The sequence below is a fragment of the Ornithodoros turicata genome, chromosome 1, assembly GCF_037126465.1.
Source record: "Ornithodoros turicata isolate Travis chromosome 1, ASM3712646v1, whole genome shotgun sequence".
Classification (NCBI taxonomy): domain Eukaryota; kingdom Metazoa; phylum Arthropoda; class Arachnida; order Ixodida; family Argasidae; genus Ornithodoros; species Ornithodoros turicata.
In genome coordinates, this window is record NC_088201.1 from 47,770,459 (window position 1) to 47,781,745 (window position 11,287).

Sequence of the window (11,287 nt, forward strand, 5' to 3'; positions counted from 1 at the left end):
TCAGAAGCCGTTCTTTTCAAAAATTTTCTGTTGGCGTGTTGATGGTATTGAAGTCAACAGGCTTGTGAGGCGAGCTGTGGTTTGAGCCCAGGGCTTTGTCAAGCCTCTAAAGCCAAAGTCGAATTTGTATGCAGTCCGAAAATGTCGTTCCCACGTGCAAAAATTACACGCTTTAATGACGTTCAAAGTAAGTAACAGTACCTTACGTAGCCTTTATGTTGCTGTATCTTCCTAACCAAGAGAAGACCAATGCCACCTCGGTTTTCGTTGTGAGCAGTTTCAAAAGTACGCTTACCGTATGATTGTTTCAACTACATTCTGCCTATTGCGAACTGGTTACAGCACAGAAACGTTAGTTCCTTGCTTTTCTCTTTCGGAGGAGTGTACGAATGAACAGTTACCATTGCAAGCAGTCTTGCATTGCCCGAAAAGCATGCTACTGTGCTCAACTGCTCAAGCATCTCAATGAAAAGGGATGGGACGCAGTCCTTATTGACTAAAATCCTTCTGTTGAAGGTTTTTGGTTAATATGCATAAGATAGCGCTATTTCAGTACCTGCTAACCCCTCTATAAGCTACGATTTTTGTGTACAAAGTGATTCCGTTTTCTTTTTTATGGATGTAGTATACTTTTGTGACTACGAGGGAAGGTTGGTTGTAGAGAAATACGCTTGTTCCAAGAACTGTACTGGGTTGCGTTAGATGAGCCCTACTGATACACGACAGCGAAGATGCTTCTATAATTCGTTATGGGTGTGGAAGCATTTAAAAATTAAATAATGCGCACAAGTGAAAGAAGGTGACATACCGAGTCGATAAATATAAGAACTACGAAAAGTGTTGTCCAGAACGCTTTTTGTGTGCATTTATGTAATATATCGCAGCATGATTTTTATGAATAAATTTGGCTGCAGATAGAACAGCGAAAAAGCAAGCTAGCAGGTGATGATAAACATACTTAAGGCCCGAATAATAATAATAATAATAATAACAAAAAGGCAAACACGATCTCCCAAAAACATTTGAGGGCTCCATATCTCTTTCTCTCTCACATAAAGGCTTCACCCCCTTCAAAAGCCCTTGGGAGGGAGATGAAGGAGATCTGCAGTTCTGAGGATGTGATTACCAAACCATTTCTTGCTTACCCTGGCCAGTTGAAAACATTCCTTTGCCCCTCTCCTGCCTCGCAGTGGTTTATAGAGTACCACAAGCCCAAGGAGGTTACCTTGTAAAAGCATTGTGTGTCATTGCTGACATGTGTCTATGACTGAAATAACAAAGGCATTCCCCATAGGGGGTGCACAGGAAAGAAAGCGAGGAATTGCCACAAAATAAGGGGGGTCTGAATAAATCGCTGCTTCCTCTCTCCATCCGTGTCCTTCTTGCGTCATTCATCATGCTGCCTCATCAGTGTGAGCTTCAGCGGTGTTTGAGTTTCTGGTTGTGTTTGTCTCTTTTTCGCCATTCTCAGGGCTTTAGACTATGAGTATGGCGCCAGCAGCTCACTTGCTTTCTCGCTGACCTATCTGCATCCTAATTTCTATGTTGGAGGGTGTAGAAGTGTGGTAAAATAAGATTACAGTCATGTCTCGCTTGTCCATAACTCCGTAAACCAGAAAACTCGTTGTCCGGTCTATGTGATCGGGAAGAAGCTTGCAGACATTGATTTTTTAAAATCTGGAATTCGTTAGCCGTATCCAGATGTGAAGCACTGGGAACAATGTTCCAGAAACCAATGTAATTCTGATTTGCTTATACAACAACGTGTCAACTGCCTTTGTTTGTTGCGTTTGCTGGCGTTGGCATCGTTTCCAACCAGAGTTCGAGGGAACTCGTTACTCTAAGTTCCGTTTTTCGCTACTTAACTCGGTACTTTTGCGCCGTGGTAACTTTCGGTGGAACTCGTTCCTTTTTCAGGTAACTTTGTCAAAGTAACTTAAACTTCCAAGTTACTTTTAATTCGATTTTCACTCACGTCCACATATTTTCTTGCTTTCACTGCGGTTCTTTCATTCCATTTTATGCCATAAAGTGTGATATTCAATCAATGACAGTATTCTGTTCAGGAGTTCTGAAACTTGTTTGTCTAGTGCTGTAGAGATGGCTCCCGAGAAGTGCAGGAGTTTTTTTTTTTTTTTTTTTTCTTCTTCTTCTTCTTTCTTTCTGAAGTAATAAACCAGTTTAATGAAATTGCATGCCATCCCCACACTTGATTCACTTATCTGAAAATTCACTATTGAGACGATAGAGGGTTGGTACCGAGGCATCCGGATAAGTGAGACGTGCCTATTTACAAAACCTGGCACACTGCACCAAACGACATGACACCAGACAGATGTAACAGAAAAATAACCGCAATGCATATGCATCATATTACGTATACAATTGCAGAGCTGTTGTGAAGGTGTGGTTCTCCACTCTTTGGTGTACACTTCTAGAGTGGCTATAGATGCTGTGCATAGAACTAATTCAGCTCTTCCTGTGCTTTTAGACATCACACCTGCTGTTGGTAGCTACAACCCGCAGCTACAAGTGCACACTCCATCAACGAAGTTCGGCTTGCCTGCCAGATCACGGAGCGCTTGTAAGTGGACTCTGAGCAATTTGCGTTATGCTATCATTTGCATGCTACCATTTCCGTTTGCAGTGTCTACACCCTCATCTTCGGTGTCTTCGACACCTGACTGTTCCTTCAAGATCCCACATACACCGGGAAGTCGTGTAAGTATTGCCTCCATTGTGTATTGGAGGTGCCATAGCAGGTTCTCTTTTGTGCACAATATTATGGACTTGCCTCCACACTGTGTACAAGGGTGAATGGTGAGCTGTTGCGTTAGGATGTATTTGACAATTTGAATATAGTGGTGGGATAAGGTATTATTCTACTGTACTTGATATCAAGGGAGGTAGACGATGCAGCCAGAAATATATCTGGTGCACATGGCAGTGTACTGGCAATTAGGGGTAGGCGCTGTCCTAGTTCTTTCAGTGGTGATCATATTCAAAATTTTCTGCATTTTTCTTTTTACGTGGTTGACCAAAAAGTTCATTGCACAGAAACACACTTTTAGTGAACATGCCTTCGATGGTGCTTAATAAGAGACTGTGTTTACACATCCCAAAAGTTGTAAGGAAAAGAGGTGCAAAAATGACAAACAGAGTGGATATATTGTCATCTCACACAACATTAGAGCAAGAAAGTAGAGATGCAACATTTCCGGAAATTTTGAACAACTGGAAAAAGCTATTTTTCTTTCTCTTTAGAAAATTTTCAATTTTTTTGTTTCACTTTAGCATCACTTCGATTGATCATACTGTACTATAACTAAAGCCCAGAGCTTCCTGCGATTCTGCGAAATTTCGGAGAGTTGATGGCCATGTCTCGCGAAACCTGCCATTTCCCTCACAATCGTGTGTTTTTTGCGGAACTATCGATATATCACAGAACAGAATTATGTACGGATTTCAATCAATCTGCAAGATTTTCGCTGGTTAAACCCGATCAGTCATGTCTGCAATACATAACACTACTGATACTGCCAACACTTCCACGGCTGAACGTGCCATGGCGAAAGAGAGTTTTTTTCTTTTTTCACACTGAAACGTTAGGAAAGGCTGGAAAAGCATGTGGGATGAGTCAGAAAGCAATCTTGGGAGCATGCTCAGGGACTTGTTGTGCACAAGTTTTACAGGATATAGTACTGCGTCTTTTGTAGGAGCAGACAAGCATCAAGGCCCCCTTCATAAATTTTTCATTTTTGTGCAACTAACCTGCTCTCTTGTGCAAGAACGATGGTCGTAGCTGACCTGCAGCACAAAAGGGAAGCCTTTAATCTGTACACCTCCTAGAAACCCCACCCTCTTCCATCAACGAGCCAGTAAGTGAATGAGCGAGGAAAGTCTGCCGTAACCAGCATTGCGCCGTATTCGTTGCAGACGAATTTTCAAAGGGAAATGAGACCTTGTAGCTATGGTGATGTGCGTCTTATAGGCATGTGCGAATAATGGTTTTTAAACTGAAGCAAATACGAAGCAAATAGTTGTATGACCGGACCAACAACAACGTATCAACGATCAACACGTGTACCGCATACGTACACACATGTACGTACACAATAGATTTGTATGGAGCGTAATATATGACACAGCGTCCACTTTGTTTTATGCCCTCTCTTGTGCCGTTTTCGCCATTAACTGTGCATCTTTGGAGCTATTCAAATATAGAATTACTCACTTTGCTATTAAAAAACTTGAACATTCGCACATGCCTAACGTCTTATGAACCTGATTATGTCACGGCAGGAGATTGGGCTGGGATTCCAATTCTCAGGGATGATTCTTGTAAATTAAGTCGCACAGTGACAATGCATCGTTCAGTGAATATATTTTGGAAGGTGGTTCCCGATAGGTTGCTTGATAGACGAAGCAAGGTTTTGAGTAATGCTAGAGGTCATTTTCTCGCTCCTCTAATGATGTAAAAGTCGTGGTAGGTTTTCTATCGGATAAAGGCCAAGCACACAAATGGCAAAAATGTGAGGTTCTCGCTCACGCTGTCTGTTTGGTCCTCATAGGACATTGGATATATTTTGAGCTGGGACCTCCACAACTACGCCCTCTGTACTCGCAACTTTTATGAAAAATATCAGATATGGTCGAGCAGCCTGATCAGCCGTGAAGAGACTTCACTAAGTTAGATATGAATGTTCCACAACAAATTTATAGTAATGAACATACTTCCAAGCTTGTGTAACTATGGACAGCATACTCCTGAAATGTCTATTGATGCACAAGTCACTAAATGAACGTGTACTTCGGCATGTTAATTTGTATTCTGCAATCATGCTTTTCTTGCTCATCATTGTTTGGTGCATTACAGTAATGTGCTATTCTTTTTCTTTTTTTTTTCTATTCTACAGGCAGAAAGAAACGTAAAGCTAAAGCTAGATCTCCAATCCAGCACTGAAAACTTGTCTGAAATGCAGTCTGCATTCGAACGTGAACTTGCAGGGGCATCAGAACTTCCTTGCATTAACTGCAGCAAATTTCAAGATGACTTGGAGCAAGCGATAATCAGCAGAGTTGACTTGGAACAAAAATTAAAAATGATGGAAGAGTCTGTACTAGAGGTTACACAACAAAGAAGCGATCTAGAACAGTTAGCTGTTGATGTAAAACAGCAAGCTGAAGTCTTAAAATCAGCACTAGCTGAAAGAGAGAGTGAAAAATGTGAGTTAGCAGGAAGGCTGGCGGATGTGATGCGTGAGAGAGACTATTTGCTTTCCAAATGTGACAAATTTGAGCAAGTTTCTAAAGCAGCGACTAAGTTGGAAAGTGTCAATGAAGAGCTGACATGCAAGCTTGAAAGTATTCAGCACAATATGAATGAAGTTACCCAAGAGAAAAACGGTCTGGCATTGATGTTAGAGGAACTCGAAGTAGAAAAGGCAGTTCTGAAAGAGAATTTGGACAAATCAGAAGCGCTGATTGCATCTTTAACTCAGAAAAATAGCCAACAGACTTTCGAGCTAAAAAGTGAAATAACAAAAAACAAGCACCTGGATGAATGCTTGATTGAAGAGCACAAGAAAGTTGCCTTGCTGCAATCACAGCTGGAAACTGGGGCTTCAGAGGTTGCTTTGCTGATATCAGATCAAAAGGAGTTGAAGGAAAAGCTCACTTATGTTGAAGAAGACAGAAATTTGCACTCCATGGAAAGCACCAAGTTATCTTCACAGGTTGCAGAACTTTTGAGTGAAAAGCAACACTTGGATCGGAAGCTGCATGATGCAGAAGAGATCAGCGTTTTGCTGCAAGCAGAAATTAACAAAGTTTCTGCTGAGCTCAAAGCTGAACTATCTAATAAGAATGAGATGGAACAAACACTGGCCTCTCTTAAGCTTGAAGCTAATGAACTCCATAATATGGTACATCAGGGTGAAACGTCAGTCACAGAACTGGAGGCTTGCAAAAAAGATCTTGAACAGAAACTTGTTGCAGCAGACAAGCAGTTAGCAGAGGCATTCAAAGATCTAAGTGAACTTTCTGCAAATTTTGAGACAATGAAGAATGACAACGAAAGTTTGAGCAGAAAGCTGAGGGCAGCAGAGTTAAATGCTGCATCTTTCTCTTCAGTAAACAGTGAACTGCTTGCAAAACTTAATGACGCAAAGGAAAAGTCTGATGAACTACAAGAATGTTTGGCTCAAAAGGACGCAGAGATCACTGAAATGAGCTTGGAACTGATATCGGAGATCGACAGAATGAAAACTTTCCAAAGGGAGCTTGAACAACAGCTGCTGTCTGCTGAAGATTCCAGGAATGTGTTGTGTAAGGACGTGGAAGAGCTTATGGGTGAAGTAGAAGTACTCACAGATGAAAAAAGCCTTCTGAGCACAAAGGTTTCCGATGCTTGCATAGAGATTGCCTCTATGAAGGAAGATGTGGGCAAACTCCATTCTAACCTCGAAGATGCAGAAAAAAGGGCTTCTGACTCAGAAGTAGCAAGAAGGAATCTTGAAGAACAGCTAATAGAGAGGACAACAAGAATACGAGAACTAGATGATCGACAGAGTCAGCTTTCCGGGACCATTGCTATGCTCGAGAGAGAAGCTGCCCTTCACTGCGAGAAGCTACAAGAAAATGAAAAGGGCTTGGTTACATTGTCAGAAAAGAACCGCCTGCTTCTTGATGACCTAAAAGCTGAACAGGCGCTGAGTGCAGCTTACAAGGAATCTGTAGTAAAACAATGTAACAAAGCCCTACAACTGCAGTCAGAGTTGGCAAGTGTCACTGCAACTGCAGCGTACGAACGGAAGAACCTGAAAAGAAGTGTAGATGAAGCCATCAAGACTGTAGAAGAACTCCGCCTTGCAAACAGCAAACTTGTCAACAACGAAAAGTCCCTTCTGGACGACAAGCAACAAGTGGTGAGGCAGCTTCAGGAAGCCCTAGCAGAGTCAGCCAATTTGCAAATGCAACTAAATGAGGCATGTGAGATACTCAACATTGAAAAAGCAGAGAGAAATAAACTTGAAGTGGAGATGGGCCGTCTCAAAGAGAGCACAGCTAAACTGCAAATGATGCTACAAGAGACTTGTGCCAACTTAACTGGCTCAGAAATGCAGCTGGCACAACTGCAAGGAAAGATGGAGAGTGCAGAAAGTATGATAGCTCTCCTGCGGCAGGAGAAAGAGTGTACTTCGGAACAGCTCAAGGTTGCTCAGCATGAAACAGCCACAGCAGCTCAGAAATTGAAAGAGTTAGAGCAAAACATAATTGCTTTGATGTCAGAAAAGGACCTTCTGACTTCCAAACTTGATTCTGAACAAGAAGAGTGCAATACTTTGAAAGCATTGCTACTTGAGAAAGACTCAAAAACATTGGAACTCGAATCACAGTTGTCACACTTTTCTGTTGAAGCAGCTGCCAAAGAACAGTTATGCAATGCAATGAAACAAAAGATTGAATGTTTGGCCGCCACCAATGAAGAGCTGAAACGTGACAACAACAAAACTGCAGGTCAGGTTGTTACACTGCAGGTAGAGCTACAAAATGCAAATGCCTGCGCTCAAGTCGAAAAAACAAAAAGGACAGAACTCGAAGCAAATCTGAAGGAGTCGCAAGCCCGTGGTGCCGTACTTGAGTCCCATCTACAAGATATTGCAAACAAAGCCAATGCCTTGCATGCATGCAAAGTGAATCTGTCTGAGCAGGTTGCATGTCTTCAGCAGCAACTAGTGCATGCTAAGGAGGACTGCAATAACATGCATCTTGAAGTAAGGGAACTGAAACAGTCTCTCGAGCAGCTGTCCTCTAGCAATGTGGAAAATGAGCGTCATGTCAAGAAATACACAACAGTGTGCCAGCATCTCGACAAAGAAAATCGCCATCTGTCTGACGAGCTCAAGAAGCTTAAGGAGGTCAAGGAAGAGTGAGTAGCACTTCATTATTAATTTGGTCGACTAGCTCATACCAGTGGGATATTGGCTTCCCTCGACACTTTCATATGACCATTAGAACTATTCCAAATATTGATCTTGTTGCAATAATATAGTAGCACCTCATTTACCTCAAACTGTGCTGTTTGAGGTGAGAGAGAATATTCTCATGTTAGATTATTCATTGTTTTCTGTTTGTATTCAGGTGCATTTCAGATATGAAGCTCAGGCTAAGGAAGGCAGAAGCTGATGGGGAGAAGTAAGTTTGCCTTGGCTTTATGAATTGCTCTTCGTTTTGAACTGCTACTGGATGTAACGTGCAGCTTTTTGTGCTGTGTAGTGTTGGAAGTAGGATAGTTAACACTCAGTTCTGTAATACTGCAGGTGGCAGAAGGCATACGAGTTACTCATGGCGAAAGTGGGTCCCTTTGAGGTAAGTCTGTTCAGCAGTACCCATGTTACATTGATTGCTTCAGTGAGATGGTGTGGTTACAGTAATGATAATGACAAACATGAAAGCAATGAGTGGCAGGAGACCAGAGTGGTAGGAAATCCATGGGGGGGGGGGGCTTGCCACCAGATAACACTGGCTCTCTTTAGAACTGGATTTGGCACTATTACTAGTAATTAGGCTCGCATAATTTTTAGCACTATATTTCATGCTAGAGGGTGCAAACAGAGCACATGGAGAGACCAAAGGAAGGTAGAGCCTGCTTGCATGAACGTTGAGGAAATTCCTCAGTGCCATCCTCAGTAGCTTCAATAGTGCTTTGGGCACGTGCTACCGTCCTTACCGTGGGGCGTGCTTGAAGCACTATCGAAGCTACTGAGGATGGCACTGAGGAATTTCCTCAACGTTCGTGCAAGCGGGCCGATGAAATGCCCTACTTTTGTCCTTTTTCACATGAATGGCGCACAATGCGAGCCAAGAGTAGATAATCTTGTTAATTAATGTAATTAATAGGGTTACAGTATGTAGTAGGTAATCTTGCTGTCTGTGATCTTGTAACAAATGTGAAACCACTGACTGCCAGCTGCCTGACAACAGTGCCAGGCAAAGCAAAGTTCCGTCGACATTTCCCAGTGCATAACTTTATCATCTCATGGTGCTGATATTTGCTTCCCCATGTACGCCCCCAATACGTCTTCAGGAGTCTTGAGAATGCATTATATCATGGCATCAATGTGCATCTTTACACGTGTGCTATAAGCAGTATGGCCGCATTTATGCATTGTGCAGCACATAGTAAATGCCTGCATTGGTCAAATAAAGAGGTGGAGAGTGTCCCAATAATGAAGCATGAAAACTGGGGAAGTGCATGAACAGTGTACCACTATACAGCATATGTACTATAGACGACCCTCTGTTTACAAACATGTGACGTCACGAGAAGACTGGTTCCAGGTTATATCTTGCTTTGGTGGGCAAGAAGTGGGAAAAATACATTGGGTGATAGGCCGATAAAGCCGAGAGTGCCCACCAGCATGCTTTGCGCGGCGGTGTTACGTAATCAATGACATAGGGGCGCAGGTCGTCTATAAAGCATTGTCTGCGTGGATTTCAGGAACAACTCAACATGTATCAGCTGGAAAAACAAGCACTTGAAGAACAGAATGAAGCAACGACATCCCAACTCTCTGAGGTCTGCAGCAAGTATGCAAAGCTTCTGGGCCATCAAAACCATCGCCAAAAGATCCATTATGTTGATAAACTGGCTCAGCAAAATTTGCAAATGAAGCAGGTAATTCACACACGTGCAGTTTAGTAGAACCTTCTTATGGAAAAGTTGCGAAGCAGCCATATATAAATTTGACGAAAAGATCAAACAGCGGCTATATATAAATTTCTTGCATCGTATTTTGCTTCCACAATTCTCAAAAACAATGCATTCTGAAATGTGTTGCACTATAAGCTCATGGGATATACAGGGTGTTTTATTTTAATTTTCTTATTCAGATTTTTTTTTCTAAAACTACGAGAACAGCATAGATGTCAATTTTGCAGTTGAGTTATACGGGCACGCAGATGTCCTCTCGAAGAAAGTATGCAACTATAAGATGTCTAATTACCTAAAATTCACGAACTCATTCATTGATCAGGGGATTTCGGGCACAAGAGATAGACAGTTAGCCAGGACACGAAAATGGAAATGGAGGTCTTAAATGGACTGACACAATTTTTTTCTCGTTTTTGCTTGACAGTTTTACGGTTGGCAAGCAAAGGGTTTTCCCATGAGAGGATGTAAACAAAGTACCAAAGTTATGCGAAGCACAATGCACCTGGTGACGCACCACGGCATGTGGTGGCAGGAGTGTCCTGCGGAGAAACAGAATCGAATGATATGCCCGTGATGATGGACTGATGCTCGGTTGTGTGAGCCATGTGCAAACCCGTGCGTAGTAGTCAAGAAGGAAGGGGGAATGTGGAGGAGAGGCCTGGAGGCGATTTCAGTTGGACGTGGTTAAAAAATGCATACTTTAAATTTGGGAGAATTTTCCGGTGTGCAGGTTTTTCGACAGCAGGAACAGAACTAAAAACATTCTTAGGCATTTGACGCTTTGTGTGTTGTCCTTTCTTCTGTGTTTCAGCCTCAGAACATCAATTTCCATCGTAAAAAAAGGAGTCCAGTTTCTTGTTCTGAAGGAAGAACAATTTTCAGCAAACATTTTAGGGGGTGTTCGGGGAATTTTGTAGTCCCTTTAATGATACAGCGTTCTGACAGGTACATTTTAGAATAGTTATCCCTGTGGTGTTGTCTTGCAGGAATTGTTCAAGCTCCGTGAGCAGACTCAAGTGCAAAGAGTTCAAATTGGCAAGCTGGAAATAGAACTGGTGCGGGCAACAGGAAAACGACATGGGAACGAATTAAAGGAAAACATTCATCCTGCATCATAGTTGCAGCTTCGAAGCTTCTGTACATATAATTATGTATTTTAGAGTTTGATTGTTTTAGATTTCATTGACGAGGAATGCCATCACGTCTTCCTCTGATTGCATGCTTCATGTTTTATTGCTCTGGTCAATAACCGTACCCCCTTTTAACCATATGTTCTTGTGTTTCGATTGTATCTTGTCAATGTTTTCATCTTATGACATGCATAGTGCATTGGAAGAAAAATAAAATAACTTCTCATTGGCAAATCAGTTTCATTGTTCTGTGTAATTTTCAAAACTTACAAAATTTGTTCACACATGTTCTGAATACCGGATACACTGTGTAGATACCATAGATTGACAAGTTACCTGTCAAAAAGAACTCGGTACCAGTTAAGATACTGTGTAAAAAATGTAACTAAGTTAATAACGACGTTCTTCGGCCTCAAATGTAACTCGCAGTTACTGAGTTATT

The 11,287-nt window shown here is 41.9% G+C and overlaps 1 protein-coding gene across 1 annotated transcript; it reads left to right on the forward strand.

Annotated features, from left to right (window-relative positions):
* On the forward strand, positions 1 to 11,082 carry LOC135378173 (hyaluronan mediated motility receptor-like). Its single transcript, XM_064611103.1, has 8 exons — positions 1 to 187; positions 2,492 to 2,584; positions 2,648 to 2,721; positions 4,917 to 7,930; positions 8,143 to 8,196; positions 8,322 to 8,370; positions 9,503 to 9,679; positions 10,702 to 11,082. Exons 1-8 carry the CDS (start codon positions 142 to 144, stop codon positions 10,831 to 10,833), a joined length of 3,639 nt encoding a protein of 1,212 aa, XP_064467173.1. The 5' UTR covers positions 1 to 141; the 3' UTR covers positions 10,834 to 11,082.
* The last annotated feature ends 205 nt before the right edge of the window (positions 11,083 to 11,287 follow it).

Excerpts from the sequence above, each read along its gene's own strand:
- LOC135378173 (XM_064611103.1), top strand. The coding sequence starts at position 142 with ATGTCGTTCCCACGTGCAAAAATTACACGCTTTAATGACGTTCAAA. Across the intron at positions 7,931-8,142 it reads CTTAAGGAGGTCAAGGAAGA|GTGCATTTCAGATATGAAGC; the intron begins GTGAGTAGCACT and ends GTTTGTATTCAG. Across the intron at positions 9,680-10,701 it reads AAAATTTGCAAATGAAGCAG|GAATTGTTCAAGCTCCGTGA; the intron begins GTAATTCACACA and ends GTTGTCTTGCAG.